Here is a 17,853-nt window from a genome sequence, read left to right on the forward strand (position 1 = left end):
ACACACAAATACACACAGTCTGTTTCACCATGAAACCCAGTAAAGCTAATCTCGATCCCAGTATCATACTGGGGAGGCTCCACCTACAGTCTACAGTTACTTAACAGACTTTCAATACTGACAATACTGGCCCTGGAGGAAATGAATACACAGTTTTGCATATCAGTGTCTTTCTAGATGATTCCAGTGAAGACCAACCATCCCGGCTTAAAGGACTGAGCTACAGTCATGCTGAGACCTCCAGTATCCCAGCATGCCCTCTCTACCCTCCGAATTGTAGAGGATTGGAGCACCCCATTCATTTCAATAGGGATTGTAGAGGATTGGAGCACACCATTCATTTCAATAGGGATTTGGTCAGGATCCAGACACTGAATTATACAGAATGCTGGTTTGTAGAGTGGCTGGATTAGACAGGTTATACTTTGAGTTCAGGAGCTGCTCTTCAGTTCTATCTGCCTGCCATAGACTCATGTAGGCTCATCTTTATATCAGTGATAGTGCCATCTAGTGCACAGCTCGTGGTATTGCCAGCAATCCCAAGCGTCAGATCACTAGGTGGCGCTGTCTCTTGTATAAAGACACTCTGGTGTGTTACACATGTCTATGGCAGGCAGCTAGCACCGAGGGCAGCTCCTGAACTCCTGTGATTTCTGTGCGTTTGTCACTCAAAACAAAAAAATATATATAAAATAAAATATATAAAACTATTCAGTTATCACAAACAACAAAAAAGTTCATAAAGAAAAAGAAGACATACTTTTGTTGTGGAATGTATAATTTTAGTTTATTTTTTTAAACTGTGCACCCCAAAACAATCCTTACTGTGTGTTATAAAATAGAATACTTACGAGTGGGGACTGGGGTCGTTGTAGTCGTGTGTGTAGTTGTGCTCTCTGTTGTAGTCGTGTGTGTAGTTGTGCTCTCTGTTGTAGTCGTGTGTGTAGTTGTGTTATCTGCTGGAGGCATTTGCTGATCCTAAAACAAAACATAACATTACCTGTTAAAGGAGCGCTGACCATCTTTAAAATCCATTCTCTCACCTCTTATTAGCTTTATTAACAGGATCACTGACCCCTCCCTTCAAAGGAGCGCTGACCATCTTTAAAATCCATTCTCTCACCTCTTATTAGCTTTATTAACAGGATCACTGACCCCTCCCTTTAAAGGAGCGCTGACCATCTTTAAAATCCATTCTCTCACCTCTTATTAGCTTTATTAACAGGATCACTGACCCCTCCTTTTAAAGGAGTGCTGACCATCTTTAAAATCCATTCTCTCACCTCTTATTAGCTTTATTAACAGGATCACTGGCCCCTCCCTTTAAAGGAGCGCTGACCATCTTTAAAATCCATTCTCGCACCTCTTATTAGCTTTATTAACTGGATCACTGGTCCCTCCCTTTAAAGGAATGCTGACCTCTGTCTCTGTCTCTCTCTCTCTCTCTCTCTCTCTCTCTCTCTCTCTCTCTCTCTCTCTCTCTCTCTCTTCTCTCTCTCTCTCTCTCTCTCTCTCTCTCTCTCTCTCTCTCTCTCTCTCTCAATATTCCAGTTCCCCCTTTTCTTATCAACGCTATAAAAAGCACCTCATCACACCACAGTTGTAATTCTATTTTGTCATGTTTGAAATTCAGCCAGCTGATCTAGTGGAGGGGATGCAGTGCAGGCGGTCGCCCGCACGCCTGTCACACTGCACACATTACAACACGTATCTGGAGATGAGATTCTCCCATTGGTATGAAACTTGGTATTAACATTATTTAGCACCAGCTGTTGAGAAGATGGGGGAAATTGGGGGGGGGGGGGGGTACAGGGGCTGTCTGTCTGTCCGAACATCCGTCCGTCTGTCTGTCACATTTTTGCATATATCTGCAGTTTAGCAATCTGTGATTAAACTCTTCCTCGTCATTTCTTGTCTCACTCTGTTGATCCACGTCACGCTCATCCACTCTGTCCCCTCACACTAACCGCTCTGATTGGGAATGTGCTGCCATGGCGACGGGGGGTGGATGATGCTTATTAATTAAACGTCTTTTCAATAGTCATAAGAATTTGTACTTTCATTGGCTATACAGCTCTCAAACGTGCAGTTTAGAGAGAGACACATAGTTACATCCAAACATTTTTCTTTCAAAACGTCCGGTTCTGCACTAGGTTCAAGAAATCTTATTTAGCAGATGCCTTTATCCAAGGCGACTTACAGAGACTAGGGTGTGTGAACTATGCATCAGCTGCAGAGTCACTTACAATTACGTCTCACCCGAAAGACGGAGCACAAGGAGGTTAAGTGACTTGCTCAGGGTCACACAGTGAGTCAGCGGCTGAGGTATCTAATCTGTATCTAATCTGTGGTCATTCATCTCAGACTGTGACTCCCAGCATGCAGTGCTGCTGTGTTCACCGATTTCAGGGCAGCATTTCGGAGTTCCATTCTGGGTCAGAGAGTGACAGGCTGGGCTCTCGGGGTTGGAGTTTGTCATTTGAAGTTGCTCACGTCCAAAGCCATCCAAAAGAAGAAGAAGATGAAGATGATGAAGATGAAGATGATGAAGATGAAGATGATGAAGATGAAGATGATGAAGAAGATGAAGATGATGACGATGAAGAAGAAGATGAAGAAGATGAAGATGAAGAAGAAGATGATGATGAAGGGCCTTTAAGATGAAGAGGATAAACTCCAAATGAATTCTACTACGTTAAAAATGTGCTTTGAAGCAGGATTTAAATAGCTCAGATAAAGAATACATGTCAGTGTGTTCTCTCCAAATTACTCGCAGTACAGAAAATGTGACCTTAATACCACATGCGTTTTAACAAAGCCATGACTCGTAATACTGGTAATACTGTTAGCTGATGTTTCTTGAGTGTATTATTTGTTGTTCATAATACAAAGATAAATTCTATTATTTGGCGTCTTGTTGGTGTGACTGTGTGACTAACAATGCTTTTCACAGTCTGTACAATAAAGTGAATGATGTTAGAGGAAACCGAGGCGACTGGAGGGTGACTTCATTAGGAGACAATATGGGGGTGTGTCTCAAAATATAATTCAAGGAATCAAGGTGTGCCGCGGCAGAGAATCCTGTAACATCTTTCCAAGCTGCACACTGGAGAGCTGTGTAGCTGTGCAGGGGAGACTCGGAGTTATTTTGTTAAAACGACTTCACTTCGGTTATTGTAACCATGCTTCATATGAATCACGTATCAGTCACACAAATGATTGCCACTTAATATCAATAAATAAGATCTGAAGGTTTCCGTGCCGGTGAGTTGCTGTGCTGTATTGAAACACATGCAAAGCAGCGCAATCCTGCACACAGAACAATGCTACACTGTGCTGCACAGAGCGCTACACTGGATGTATAGAAAGCTGCATGACCACACGCTCAGTTGACCTTTACATCCACACGAGAAAGGAGAAGTTGTTTTCTCAATATAATCTCGTGTGTTATCTCTTAAGAGCAACGGGGAAACGATCCCTCTGCTCTCTGGTCAAATGATAACTTGTGATTTATACACACACACACACACACACACACGCACACGCACGCACACACACACACACACTCAAGCACACTGAAACCCAGTCCAATTTCTCAAAACAAAACTGGCAAATATATTTCCTAACAATGAAGTGAAATTAAATATAACTTTAATGGAGTGCTGACCATCTTTAAAATTCATTCTCTCACCTCTTATTAGCTTTGTTAACAGGATCTCTGGCCCCTCCCTTTAAAGGAGCGCTGACCATCTTTAAAATTCATTCTCTCACCTCTTATTAGCTTTATTAACAGTATTACCAGTTACAATGCTTCCCTGTGGTTTTAAGAACATAAGAACCTAAGAATGTTTACAAACGAGAGGAGGCCCCATTCAGCCCATCTTGCTTGTTTGGTTGTTAGTAGCTTATTGATCCCAGAATCTCATCAAGCAGCTTCTTGAAGGATCCCAGGGTGTCAGATTCAACAACACTGAAGCATGAAGCATGCTTTCACTGTGCTTTATTACGTTATGTATGTGTTAGGTATAATTATTTTTAGAAAGTTGTGAATTCTGTACCAAGCCAAAGTTTTGTTAACAGAAATGAAGCAGTATTTACTCACCGAAACATGAAGCTGTGTGAACAGCAGAAACAGCCAGAGCAGGCAATCCATGCTTCCAATCTTTTGTTTAAAAATCCAATTTGCCAAAAATCCTCAGGATATTAGAAATATATTGAGAAATGCGTTGGTCTGTCTGTCTGTCTGTCCTTAACAGATCAATGTGCTTTAGTAATGTTCAGATTTCTTTTTTTAAATCTAGATCATTTCTTTGTTTCCTCTTTCTTTCTTCTGTACTCTTTCTTTCTCTCTCTCTCTCTTTCTCGCTTTCTTTATTGTTGCTTCTTTCCTTACTTTTCTTTTTTTCTTACTCTCTCACCTTATTTATTTCTGTCTTCACCTGCCTGTCCTTTCTCAGACTTTCCCTCCTCACACCCTGTAACTCTAAACAAACCATATCAAACATCCAAAGTTCAACAGCAACCCAAACAAGACTAACACGTCTCTCTCCTCCCCCTCTCTCACCTCATATACTTTATAATGGATAATAAACCAATGCCTTACATTACAATCAGTCCTAATTACAAACAATGAAAAAAAAATTCTCTCTCTCTGCAGATTGTGGGAGGGGCTACAATCTGAGCGCAGGTGTGTTTGTATAGTGTATTTCTGCACTTTTAGTTTAAGGTATTGGACTGGAGAGGAGGGCTATAGTGGAAAATTATTGACCCGAGGGAAGACTGTTGTTACAGACAGGGGCTATAATGCCCGAAGCCACAGATACCCTGGAGGTAACAATAGTCTTCCCGAGGGGCATCTAATTTTCCACTGCAGTACATATTTAATATATGAATCAGTCAAGATAATAAGTGTGGCAAGGTTGGATAGTAAATATGACTTTATATATTGTGTTTAAATATAGCTGATACAGCCATCGTAAATAAATACTGACATATATTTTGTAGCTGATACAGCATAAGTAGATAAATAAATAACAAAAATAATTGGCAGAAAATGTTTTTGGAGTTCATATAGTTATGCAAGTATTTTTTGGCGTCCAGCTCTCCATCTGGTTTGCTGACTGCTGCATAATCCAGTTTATATCCCGGCCACCATATTTGTTTACATCATCGAATTGAAATTCAGAAAGTCAGAAAACAGTGACAGTGACGTTTCACCATTTTAGTGTTTGGAGCATCCTTCTGTAATAGTATGTTTTGTAATTCATTTTCTGTTAAGTCACAGAATCGCTATTCAGCAGGTCTGTTTCACATCTCCCCAGCACTACTCAAAATGGCGTTCCTTTGAAAGGGGGCAGGGCTGACAGCGATGTGAACCAATCACAAGTCAGAAGGAGATTGTTGCCCGGTTCGATCTATTTTTGCTCCTATGATGAGGTTTTAACCTATCACAGGCCAGAATTTCCAGCCACTGGTGTGGAAAAGGTGCTGGAGGTGATTAAAGCCTCCCTGAGCCTGGCTGTGTGGGAGTTCATGTTGCGGTGCTTCTCAGAGAGACGGGCACCAGAGTAGGAGCCAGGCTTCCCCTCGGTGCTGCTCTCCCCAGCGGTGCTGGAGGAGGAGGGGGCGGAGTGGCTTGGGATGCTACTATCCCTGGACAAAGAAACAGACCTGCCACTCCACACTGCAGAGAAGAGACCGCTGGGCAGCCTCACTATCAAAACTCGTTATTTCAATCAGCTGAAAGACCTGACAGACACCAAGTGGAGGGCTCATCTGGCAGTGATTGAGTCAGGATGCTGTACAAGCTGCCTCTGTCAAAGCTCTCCGGGGACCTGCAATGGTGCATCCTCCGTGGCCACGAACACTGGCTGAGCCGGGTTGACCCAGGCATGGGGAGCAGTGCCCCTTCTGCTCTGTGATGGAAATAGGGTTCCACCTTTTCAGACTGTTCATGACTACGGCCACTTTTATAAAAAGGTCTCCTAAGCCTTTATCTACTGTGTCTAATTAATTTCTACTGAAAAGCGAAACCTCTTCTCTAATTTCGATTCTGGTTTTTCATTATAAGGAAGTGTGACAGGGAGTGACAGATCGAGAGAACGGACTTTAACCTCTCTGATAAGCAATGAGAACGTTGATCATGTAACAAAGGATAAGACTGATGTAGAAAAGGAGCAAGAGAGGAGAGGAGAGAGGAGAGAGAAGAGAGAGAGGAGAGAGGAGAGAGAGGGAGATGAGGGAGAGAGGGAGATGAGAGAGAGAGAAGAGAGAGAGGGATGGAGGGAGATGAGGGAGAGAGAGGGAGATGAGGGATGGAGGGAGATGAGGGAGAGAGAGGGAGATGAGGCAGAGAGGTAGAGAGGAGAGATAAGAGGGAGAGGAGAGAAGGAGAGAGGGAGATGAGGGACACTTTTAGAAAAGCTCACTGCACTACATTTGCATGGTAATAAATGTCCATGTATGTTCAATGCATTTGCCATGGTTTAGCAGACCTTTCTGTGCTTTACAATGCTTCCCTAAGCTTTACCAGACCTCTTTGTGCTTTACAATGCTTCCCTATGCTTTACCACACCTCTCTGTGCTTTACAATGCTTCCCTATGCTTTACCAGACCTCTCTGTGCTTTACAATGCTTCCCTATGCTTTACCATCCCTCTCTGTGCTTTACAATGCTTCCCTATGCTTTACCAGACCTCTCTGTGCTTTACAATGCTTCCCTATGCTTTACCAGACCTCTTTGTGCTTTACAATGCTTCCCTATGCTTTCCCAGACCTCTTTGTGCTTTACAATGCTTCCCTATGCTTTCCCAGACCTCTCTATGCTTTACAATGCTTCCCTATGCTTTACCACACCTCTCTGTGCTTTACAATGCTTCCCTATGCTTTACCAGACCTCTCAGTGCTTTATGATGCTTCCCTATGCTTTACCAGACCTCTCTGTGCTTTACAATGCTTCCCTATGCTTTACCAGACCTCTCTGTGCTTTACAATGCTTCCCTATGCTTTACCACACCTCTCTGTGCTTTACAATGCTTCCCTATGCTTTACCACACCTCTCTGTGCTTTACCATGCTTCCCTATGCTTTAGCAGACCTCTCTGTGCTTTACCATGCTTCCCTATGCTTTAGCAGACCTCTCTGTGCTTTACAATGCTTCCCTATGCTTTACCAGACCTGTCTGTGCTTTACAATGCTTCCCTATGCTTTACCACACCTCTCTGTGCTTTACGATGCTTCCCTATGCTTTACCAGACCTCTTTGTGCTTTACAATGCTTCCCTATGCTTTACCAGACCTCTCTGTGCTTTACAATGCTTCCCTATGCTTTACCAGACCTATCTGTGTTTTACCATGCTTTTGTTGCAGGGGGGCACTTTTAGTAATTCATTGCTTTATTGAATTATTTTCACAAACGAAATGCTTATTTTTTTAATACATTTTTGTGCACCAATAGAGATGTATTATTCACTTAAGTGTTTTTCGTTTTCTTATATATTTAGTATTTGTGTTGTCACTTTTCACTTTTTGTTTATAAGCTTGCAGAACGACGGAGAAAGAGTTGAAAAGCAAAACAGTGGAAAGGGGAGATTTTATTGTAAAAATCACTCAAAAGTACGGGAATACATTCATATGGGGAAAGGGAAACACAGGGATGAAGAAACTAGAATGGGTTATGTAGTAATTGTAGAGAAACAAGAAACAGTGGAACATATTGTAGCGATCTGTACTAAGTGTTGTGTGTTGTATCATTTTGTGTTGCTGTTCTGTGTTTTGTCTATGTCCTAAGTGCCTGTCCATGTGAATGTTGTCCAATTGTGTCTTGTTTGTGCCTCGTTTGATTTGTTGGGTCCAATACCATGTCTTGTTATGTCTACACTGTATGTCTGGTTATGTCTAAATGTCATAAGAACTTAAGAACATAAGAAAGAGGAAGCCATTCAGCCCATCTTTCTCGTTTGGTTGTTAGTAGCTTATTGATCCCAGAATCTCATCAAGCAGCTTCTTGATGGATCCCAGGGTGTCTGCTTCAACAACATTACTAACAACCAAACGAGCAAGATGGGCTGAATGGCCTCCTCTCATTTTGAAACTTTCTTATGTTCTTATAAGTTAGCCATTGCTCCTATAAATAGAAGACAGGTGTCTGCAAACGTCAATTTACCAAAGTAATCATTGAAAATAATGACGATAATGTAGCCGTCTAAGAAAAAGTGTAACTTTAGACTTCTGACTAAAATTTAGTCACCTTTGAAAATCTACCCCACTGTGTGCCAGGGTGTTCTGTTTTTGAGGAGAAAGCTTTTGACAGGGTTGACCATAGCTTCTTATTCCACACACTGGAGGCATTTGGTCCTGTTTTTATCTCTTATATTAAACTTTTATACTTGTGCTTTTAGCCTTGTCAAAACAAGTAACAGTCTGAGCCAGCCTTTCCCAGTGCAGAGAGGAATCAGACAGGGGGGCTGCGCTCTGAGGGAGCGTCTCTCGGGCCTGGCTGTGCCCGCAGACAAACAGTTATATAGTTATGTACAGAAGTTCCTCTTTAATACGGGCATTAAATTAAAATGTATTTTAAATTTCAAGCTTTTAATTTTATAATAAAATAGAACCCAATGTCACCATTTCTTTGTGAAATAATCCGGTGTAGTCGGGGGTGCAGAAACTTTTTATTGTCAGTTTACAGCCTCTGTCTGGCAGTAACAATGTCAGCTCCCCGGACGAGAGGAAAATAATCTTGCAATCGGCTTTTAAAACGCTCAGCGTGGAAGTGAATCACCATTGATTGGTATTCCATTGTAAAAGTGAGGGAGGACAGCTTTTCTTGTATTGAAATCAACCTGTTAATGAATGGATTTATTAATATCTTCTGATAAATACTTCTTAAAGACAATAACAAGTATTGAGTTTCTGCACACCCTCACTATACACACCTGATTTATACAAATTACACTTTTAACACTAAAAGAATATAAATCAGATATGTAAATCAGAACTCACGATACTATATTTAAACAGTGACCATCTGAATCACTTGTTGTGCCTCTGTGTACAGATCCACCAAATACATTTGATTTGAAAAGCGAACTACAGCAATTAAATAGACTCACAGGGAATCAAGGATCTGTCAGTCTGCAAATTTAAAACAGAAGTCCAACAAAACAGCAGCCTATTTCAGCTGACAGATATTTATAGAACCCATGAAATAAGGTCTAAACCCAGGATAGAGTGGCTCAGTGAATGTGGTGTAGAATCTGTGCAGGAGGGTCATTGTGTCATCAGGAAAGACACTATAAAATGACAGAGTGCCAGCAGGACAGTCCAGGTACACTCCTATTCTGGAGGAGCGGGGGGCAGTTATTTTAATCTCTTTGTTATTGTGCCAGGCAAAGAGACCATCTAAAACAGAGCACCACAAACTCCAGGACTTGTTATTTCTTCCAAGTTGACAGGAAGCATCCCCTCCTTTCCTGCTGATTCCTTTATATGTGACTCCTATTTCAATCCCACAGCCACTCCACTCAATTTCCCAGTAACAGCGAGTCCCAGACAGACCCTCTGTGCAAAGCACTTGGAGCTCACAGTCAAATCTCTCTGGGTGATCAGGATATGGCAGGGGTTCTCTCACCCATGACACTTTTCTATTCCCTTCAGACAGCCTGAGCTCTGTGTACGGTGTGTTGGGGTCCAGTGTGAGCTGACAGGAATCTGATTGAAGAGAAGAGGATTAGTGTTTGTATTATTATTGTTATCATCATCATCATCATCATTTATTTTTCTAAAAATCTAATAGTGGAACACTCTTCTTATTCATCATTTATACATTCAGATTGACAAGATAGAATTGAGTTCAATCTTGATAAACCTATCATGAACCAGAACCCCTTGATGGAATTGCTGTTGGGTGTCCTTGCTCTGTAGAGTTTGGTTCTCATAAAGGAAGCAGAACATCTTTCAATGAAATGCTCCAGTAAAAACAGACTTACATTGTAAAAACTCTGCTCTGTTCTTTGGTTCTGGAACTTGCAGATAAGAAGCTTTATTCACTGCAAAAAAAGAGAAATAATGAAGATGTTTAAGAATATTCTTGCAGATGCACAACACATGTTGGTAGAATTCAATTCAAGGGTCACATCTCTGATCAATTTGTTCACTGAGCAAACTGATCATTGCCCCCCTTATCAGAAATATTTCTGAGCTGAATGTAACTGTGTAATTTCTACATTACTAAAAAGGTAGTATGTATCTCTTGATTAAATGTATTTCCCAGTCATTCCTGATAAATATGCTTCTCTGATGCGTCGTGCCACATCGTAAACATCTGTTGCATTCACTAAATATTGAAAATAAAGAGAAAACTAATGTTGTAGTAGACCAGAAATATTCACAATCTCCAATTCCATTTACAGTATAAAGGTTTGCTGTATATTTTAATGAAATGTAGTTCTGTTGGATAATCTTCCCTGATAAACTTGCCTTTATGGTCCTTGGATGCGGATTGTAATCTTTTAATTCAATTCACTAAATATTGAAAATAAAGAGCAACCAAATATTCTAGGTCATGATTTACTTGAGCTACGCCAGAGATATGCATACATCTCCTGTTCCATGTTATCCTAATAAACAGATCAGAGATGTCTGTGTAGAGTATAAAATAAACACCCACCTACTTTATCAATTCTCACAAACTTTCTGTTCTTTGATTGTGGAGCCCGCTGACAAGAAACTTTATTCACTGCAGAAAAAAGGGAAAAAATAAAACAATTAGTGATATAAACATGTAGGTTGTAGATTACTAATAAGATTTCTGAGCATAGTTATCCAAATGGCTACTCTTAATAATAATAATAATAATAATAATAATAATAATAATAATAATAATATTAATAATAATAATAATAATAACAGACACACTTGGCTGTTGCCTGTGATTTCAGTGCTTTGTTGAAATTCTCCTGCAATTACTATGTAGCATAATTCACGTTAGAAATTTGAAACTAGCATAATTTTTAAACTACATTAAGTTATAGAAACATAAAATACTAAGAAACTGATTGGAGATTTCTCAGTATTGTATAAATACAGTAAACACCAACCTGTTTGAGTGATGCTCACAAACTCTTTCTTACAGATGCCCTCAAGTTGGCCTTTAAGTTCAGACACAGCTTTCCTCACAGCCTCAAAAGCGACGTCTGTATTGACAGTAACACTGGGTAAGAGGCCAGATTCAGGAGGGGCACAGAAAGACCAGCAATTCTACAAGAGGAGAGAGAAGGAAACAGAATGAAACAGAATGGGGTCTGAAACATTCCCAGGATAGGGGAGAGGGGAGGAAACTGCTGCTTGGACTGAAGGGGAATGTGTTGAGAAATAACAAGTGGAGCTAGGATTAGAGACATCTTATTAAAAAAAAAATATGGAAAGAATAAAATAGTAATGTTTTTCTATTTGCAAAAAGGTGCTTCTTTTAGCTAATCTGAAATATCAGATCACGTGAAAATCTGGTTAATTCTAGGTTTGTAATCTCTCAATTAAATTAAAGTTGATATCTAGATCCAAATGTACTGAAGTTGTCTCTGTTTTACTACAGTTGCTACCTGTGACAGGCTCGCCGGGTGTCTGAGGTGGTCAGGAGGTAGCAAGGAGACTCAGAGTTCAAGAAATGCTGTCGCTGTCTCTGTCTCTGTCTCTGTCTCTGTCTCTGTCTCTGTCTCTGTCTCTGTCTCTGTCTCTTCCCTCTAATGTTCTCTTTTTATATCATGTGTCTGTTCCCAATTAGCATAAATGATCTAATTTGGGAGCAGCCACATTCTCACATGTATTTGGCAGAGACAGGAATTAACCACGTCCCTGCCAACCACCACCAAAACACATAACACCAGCAACACTATTTACAGGCTGAGCTCAGCCCTGCCACAATACCATTTAAACTCTGGGATCCAAAGTTGTATAACCTGACTGTGGAGTTTTTACCTGGACACTGGCTAGTGAGTACTGATTGGATCTCTGTGTCTGTGATGGTCAGCCTTCTTTATGAAGCTGCCCGCTGCACAGTGTTACCTGTAGAAAATGGATGTGATCCTCTGTCTTTGAAAGCTGTTCCATCTCAGCGTCTCTCCTCTTCAGCTCAGTGATTTCCTGCTCCAGTTGGTCCATGAGCTCATCAGCCTGACTCACGACAGCTTTCTCTTTAGCTGTTTTCTCTATATTCTGATGGAAGAGGTCAACAGTTTTTTATATTGCACAGCACAGTGCCGACATACAAGGTAAGCACCCCAAGGCTCTTTGTGGTTGATTTCTAGTTATTGACAAGTTGCCATAGAGGTGCCTAGATGTTTATTGAATTGAGGCTTGTATGTACAGTCAGGGGAAGGAGACAGATGTTTCAGCTAATGCCATCATCATCTATAACTTCAAAACTCTCAATCAGAAAGAAGAAACTTAGAAAATCTTAGCATTCTCAGTATTCTGAATGTGAAGTTGAGTTTTATTGGCTTATTGGACTGTCAATATTTCAGTTTTGGCTGTACTGGAATCCTTTGCTGCAGTAATAGATTGGGTATTTGATAAAACAGTTGTGACGGGGTACCTGTGCGTATTCTGTGTTATTTTTTTGTATTATTGTTATTATTTAAATGTACTGTTTTACATTTGAACGTTGTTTTATTGTTAGTTGTTTTAAAGCGTGGATGGGTTTAAAATTCCCCATCCAGCTAAAACTGTGCAGACCGTGACTCCAGATTGATTGATTTATCACTAATGTGGAGACGGTCACATGTATAAAAACCCGTAGCTTTGGCTGAATGGAGTTGGGTTTTGTTTAGAGGAGGATCAGTAAGTGAAAGATACAACGAATAATTGCTACTCATGCTGACTTTAAACAAGCACGCTACTTGTTTCTGTGTTTTTATTCGCTGTGTCTGTTTGTTTTGGCCAAAGTGCCATTTTCTTTTGTGTACAAAGTGTTTTTGTTTTGTTTAAATCTTTTATTCACACCTCGCAGAACTGTGTCTCTCTTCCTGTTCTGACATCACCACAAAGACATCCAATCAAATCAGCACAGTGTCCTTATTACGTGTCTAAGAATCTGAATTAAGCTGTTGCGTTGTTGTGTTGTTGTAACATATGATAATAACATTACCAATTATATTGAAACTTGGCCCTTATTCGTTGCCCACCTTGAGTGACTCCACAGCCTGTTTCAGCTCCTCCAGCTCCTTCAGTCTCTCCTGGATTCTCTTGTGGATTTCTGCCCGCCTCTCCCCCAGCTGCTCCTGTGTACAAACGCACAGGGACACAGTCCCATTGAGGATTGCTGCCATTGAGAAAAGCATACCTTCCACAAACTGTGAGTGTAAAGGACTGCAAGATAACACAGATCTAACCAGAGATGCAGACCCCATTCCCAACCCATTACTTAATTAGACCTCTTTAATTGTTTTCAGCTCTTAAACAGTTGCAGATTTCAAGTTAGCTATAACATTTTATAAGCAACTTGAACTCTGACTAAAGTGGCCATATGGCTCTGTGTTCAGCGAGACAATCTGGGACAGTTCAGGCTTTTCAACTCGCAACCCAATGCATTCTGGTAAGCGTAGTCCTGCTTCTCTTAAAGGTAAGAATAGTACCTGAGACAGGTAAAATGTACCAGAATGCATTGGGTTGTGAGTTGAAAAGCCTGAACTGTACCAAACTGTCCCACTGAACACTGAGCCATATGGTCACCTTAACTCTGCAATTTCTTTTAGGAGCTGAGAACAATGAAAAGGGTCTCATGAAGCAAATGATCAATTCAATTAAGGGTCTAGTTAAGTAACTGAGAGCTCAGTTGAAATGAAAACCAGCAGACAAAGGGAAGCCCCAGGACCGGGTTTGAGAACCCCTGCTCTATTGAGAGCAGGGTGAAGCCACACCTACTTGAAGTATCCAGCACTTATCTATCTCTCTCTCTCTCTCTCTCACACACACACGCATGCACACACACACACACACACACACACACACACACACACACACACACACACAGACACACACACACGCACAGACACACACACACACGCATGCACACACACACACACACACACAGACACAGACACACACACACACACACACACACACACACATACACAGACACACACGCACGCACGCTCACATACACTCTCTCAGAAAGTTTACAGCGAACCCTTATCAGGGTCGCCATGAACACAGTTAATTGACAGGATTACTGCCTAGAGCAAATGGAAGTTAGATTATCTGTAATTACATGGAGTCTAGAGGTTAAATAGGGGATCTTTCATGAAAAAAACACAATTTACAGTATTTATATCATAGGCAGACTCTGCCACGCTGTTTGTTTTCCTGCCGTATGTCCTGTTTTTTCCTTACATATCTCGTTTACATTTTCTATAAATAAAATATCAGTAAGAATACTGTTGCTACCCGAACTCATTTAAAGTAATAATACATTACTTTTTACAAGGCAATCCGGAGCTCGTCCTTTGAGACGGGGTGTAGAGAAGTGAATTTTTCAGACCCCGTCTTTATGAAATGCCTCTATTAAAATAGCCTCATGTAACTAAAGAATTAGATCAATGTTTACTCCTGTCTTAAAATATTTGGTATTTTGTCAATATCTGCGTTTTGCCTTGAAGGATACGCAGTGTAATAAGCAATAGAATGTATTTGCTGTGGAGTACGTCACAATGGAAAAAAAAATCCGGTCCCTACATGATGTGACATAAAAATAACTTGTGAAAATGTAGCCGCGCGAGTGGTGTAATTAATAATGGTCGTACCCCCTTTCATAAACACATCGCTTCTGTGTCTTTGGCAGTAAGATGATAGAAGCTTTACCTGTTTCTCTGTCCTCTCTTTCTCTGCAGAGACTGTAGTGTGACTTGCATGCTCCTCACTTGTACACAATACACAAATGCAGGTCTGGTCGGTCCTACAGAACACCTCCAGCACTCTCTGGTGGCTTTCACAAAGCTTCCCTTCAAAGTCCCGCACGGGATGGATCAGCCTGTGCCTCCTCAGAGCTGCCTTGTCCCGGTGAGGCTGCAGGTGGGTTTCGCAGTAGGAAGCCAGGCACACCAAGCAGGATTTGAGGGCTTTGCTGTGCGTCCCGGTGCAGAAATCACAGGGCACCTCCTCACCTCCAGACCCAGCAGCAGCAGGACCAGGCTTGAGCCCCTCTCCCCCTCCCCTGGGGCTCTTCCTCAGTTTCTCCACAACTTCAGCCAGCACGGTGTTCCTGCACAGAACAGGCCTGGGGGAGAAGAGAGCTTTGCACTGGGGGCAGCTGTAGGAGCCTGTTGCTGCTGCTGTGCCTTCAGCCTGATCCCAGACCTTCTTAATGCACCCCGTACAGAAGCTGTGTCCACACTGAATAGTGACCGGCTCCTTCAATATCTCTAGACACACCGAGCAGACAAACTGCTCCTCGCTGATCATCTCTGCCATGACGGAGCAGGGAGACAACTTTGCGAGGGCTCAGACTCCCTTCTCCCTTCTCTCTGCCTGTCTGCAGTTTTTAATAGAGCTCCTGTTTCTCACGGCTCCTCCCCACACTGAGGCAGTTTCACAAGAAACGAAACTCAACTTGTTTTTCACTTACTGCTCAGACTCCCTTCTCCCTTCTCTCTGCCTATCTGCAGTTTTTAATAGAGCACACAGGAAGTCTCTCTGTCTCTGTGTCTGTGTCTCCTATACAGAAAAGCTCCTGCTTCTCATGGCTCCTCCCCACACTGAGGAAATTTCACAAGAAACGAAACTCAGCTTGTTTTTCCACTTACTGTAACCTTTGGACGGGCCAGAGTTAAGCAGAGATCGGCATGAAAATCTTTTACTGTTTACAAAATACCTATTTTAAAACAGAAATAATGTTTTCTATTTTTATTGTAAACAGATTTTTCAGAAACTATTCTAGTTCTATTTCAAATACATTTAGACTGGAAAACTATTTTGTAAATAGTTTTGTTTTTAAATATAACATGTTTTTTATACCAATTTGAGGTTGGTCTCTCTCCTGTACAGAACTCCTCCTGCTTCTCCTGGGTTCCTGCACAGCTCAGCCTCCTCTAACCCCACCCCCGCACTGACTCAAGCGGCTTCACCAGAAACGAAACTCAACTGTGTTTCTAAATTCCTGTGACGCAATAGCAGGCTGGGAGGAAGCTTTTAACCCCTCTGTTTGATTCCCCTACTGGTCTTTGGGCAGCCACCATGTTCCATGGTGTGCTATACATCCCTTCCCAGCTGTGTAACTACAGCATTCCATCATTAAACTGCGTCAAACTTTGTATAGAGACAGCCAAGCCCTTTACGAACCTGCCAGGGCGGTCTCTGTTTGCTTACACAGCTTGATTGACAGGCGGTTCCCTTTGAAGATAGTGGATTTGATTGGTGTGGAAGCTGTCACTCACACACCCACATTCCCAGATCACCTGCACAGTTTTTTTGGTGCAATAAAAACTTTCTATTTGTATTTTCTGTTTAAAAAGGCAACACACACATCTTATACAGATAAGTAATTCATTTTGTGAAACTCTAAACTTTAGAACTATGTTTATTTATAAGTATACGCATGATGAGAGGCTGTGTGGTCCAGTGGTTAAAGAAAAGGGCTTGTAACTAGGTGGTTGCTGGTTCAAATCCTACCTCAGCCACTGACTCATTGTGTGACCCTGAGCAAGTCACTTAACCTCCTTGTGCTCTGTCTTTCGGGTGAGACGTATTTGTAAGTGACTCTGCAGCTGATGCATAGTTCACACACCCTAGTCTCTGTAAGACGCCTTGGATAAAGGCATCTGCTAAATAAACAAATAATAATGATAAACTGTATCACCCTGTCTCTGTTTGACTGTATATATTCATTATTCAGTTTATTTGATACCTTGTTTTTCATTATGGTGGTGTGATAGAGACAGTTTATTATACAAACATTTACATGTCAAAATGCAGATTGTAATGCAAGTAGGAGGAGACACTATGAATGATTCCGATTTCTTTGTACTTTGAAATTTGTATTGTGGACAGACATATCATGTAACAATCAAATGTAGAAAGTAGAGAATCACGTTTTTTATTTATATATACATGCTTTTTATTCTATTCATTTATACATCTAGATCATTTTTAAACTAGTTTAATAACATTTTTAAACTGTTCATCTTATAGGAAGTTGGAGATTTCAAGTTCTATTCAATTTTATACATAGCTTGAAATCTGTGTTGCAAATCATTCAACAGCTTTGATTAGGCCAATTGTGAGTTTAATTGAGTGTTCAATAAATACATTGAGTTGGGAAAAAAGTAACAGCAGGCACACAGGGGGTCCCCAGGATCAGGATTGATCGAAGGCATATTAGGCTGTTTCAGAGAACTATTGAATCCTCAGCAGCCCACTGAACTGCCAGTTGTCTGAAGTGAACCCGCCTCTTGTACCAGTTAAGCAGTGTGTGCTGGAAAGCCTGGTCAGAACATGGGTGAGGTAAGAGTGCTGTGTTGGTCTTACTTGACAATTTCCCCTATTTTTCGGCTTTGTCAGCTCTTTCTGACACTTATAACGTAGTTGTTTTTTGTATTTAGTTAAATATTGATAGAAATTAAAAAGTGAAAATAAAGTACATCTCACTCTGCAGTAATTACAGATAATGTGACCTCATCCAACGAGTACAGGTGGACATAGAGTCTTGATCAATAGTGTTAACTGCAGCGTTCCAGAATAATGTTAAAACTTTACAATGCATTAGTAAGACCTCACCTGGAATATTGTGTTCAGTTCTGGTCACCTCGTTACAAAAAGGATATTACTGCTCTAGAAAGAGTGCAAAGAAGAGCAACCAGAATTATTCCG

At 41.1% G+C, this 17,853-nt stretch overlaps 1 protein-coding gene across 3 annotated transcripts in view; it reads right to left on the reverse strand.

Annotated features, from left to right (window-relative positions):
- The window catches only part of LOC117407585 (tripartite motif-containing protein 16-like), a 65,673-nt gene extending 49,637 nt beyond the window's left edge, over window positions 1-16,036 (reverse strand). The window contains exons 1-7 of one of the 3 annotated variants that reach the window (XM_034919276.2): window positions 14,851-16,035; window positions 13,176-13,271; window positions 12,058-12,207; window positions 11,094-11,253; window positions 10,664-10,732; window positions 9,984-10,043; window positions 7,395-9,705 (exon numbers count right to left, since the gene is read on the reverse strand). In XM_034919276.2, coding sequence (XP_034775167.2) covers window positions 9,167-9,705; window positions 9,984-10,043; window positions 10,664-10,732; window positions 11,094-11,253; window positions 12,058-12,207; window positions 13,176-13,271; window positions 14,851-15,459 — 1,683 coding nt within the window. In that variant the 5' untranslated portion in view covers window positions 15,460-16,035 and the 3' untranslated portion in view covers window positions 7,395-9,166. Of the gene's footprint in view, window positions 1-7,394; window positions 9,706-9,983; window positions 10,044-10,663; window positions 10,733-11,093; window positions 11,254-12,057; window positions 12,208-13,175; window positions 13,272-14,850 lie in introns of those variants that run through there. The other 2 variants (XR_009320315.1, XM_059017561.1) reach the window with 2 other exon arrangements.
- Between the last annotated feature and the right edge of the window lie 1,817 nt (window positions 16,037-17,853).

The sequence above is a fragment of the Acipenser ruthenus genome, chromosome 57 (genome assembly GCF_902713425.1).
Source record: "Acipenser ruthenus chromosome 57, fAciRut3.2 maternal haplotype, whole genome shotgun sequence".
In the NCBI taxonomy this organism is placed as follows: Eukaryota; Metazoa; Chordata; class Actinopteri; order Acipenseriformes; family Acipenseridae; genus Acipenser; species Acipenser ruthenus.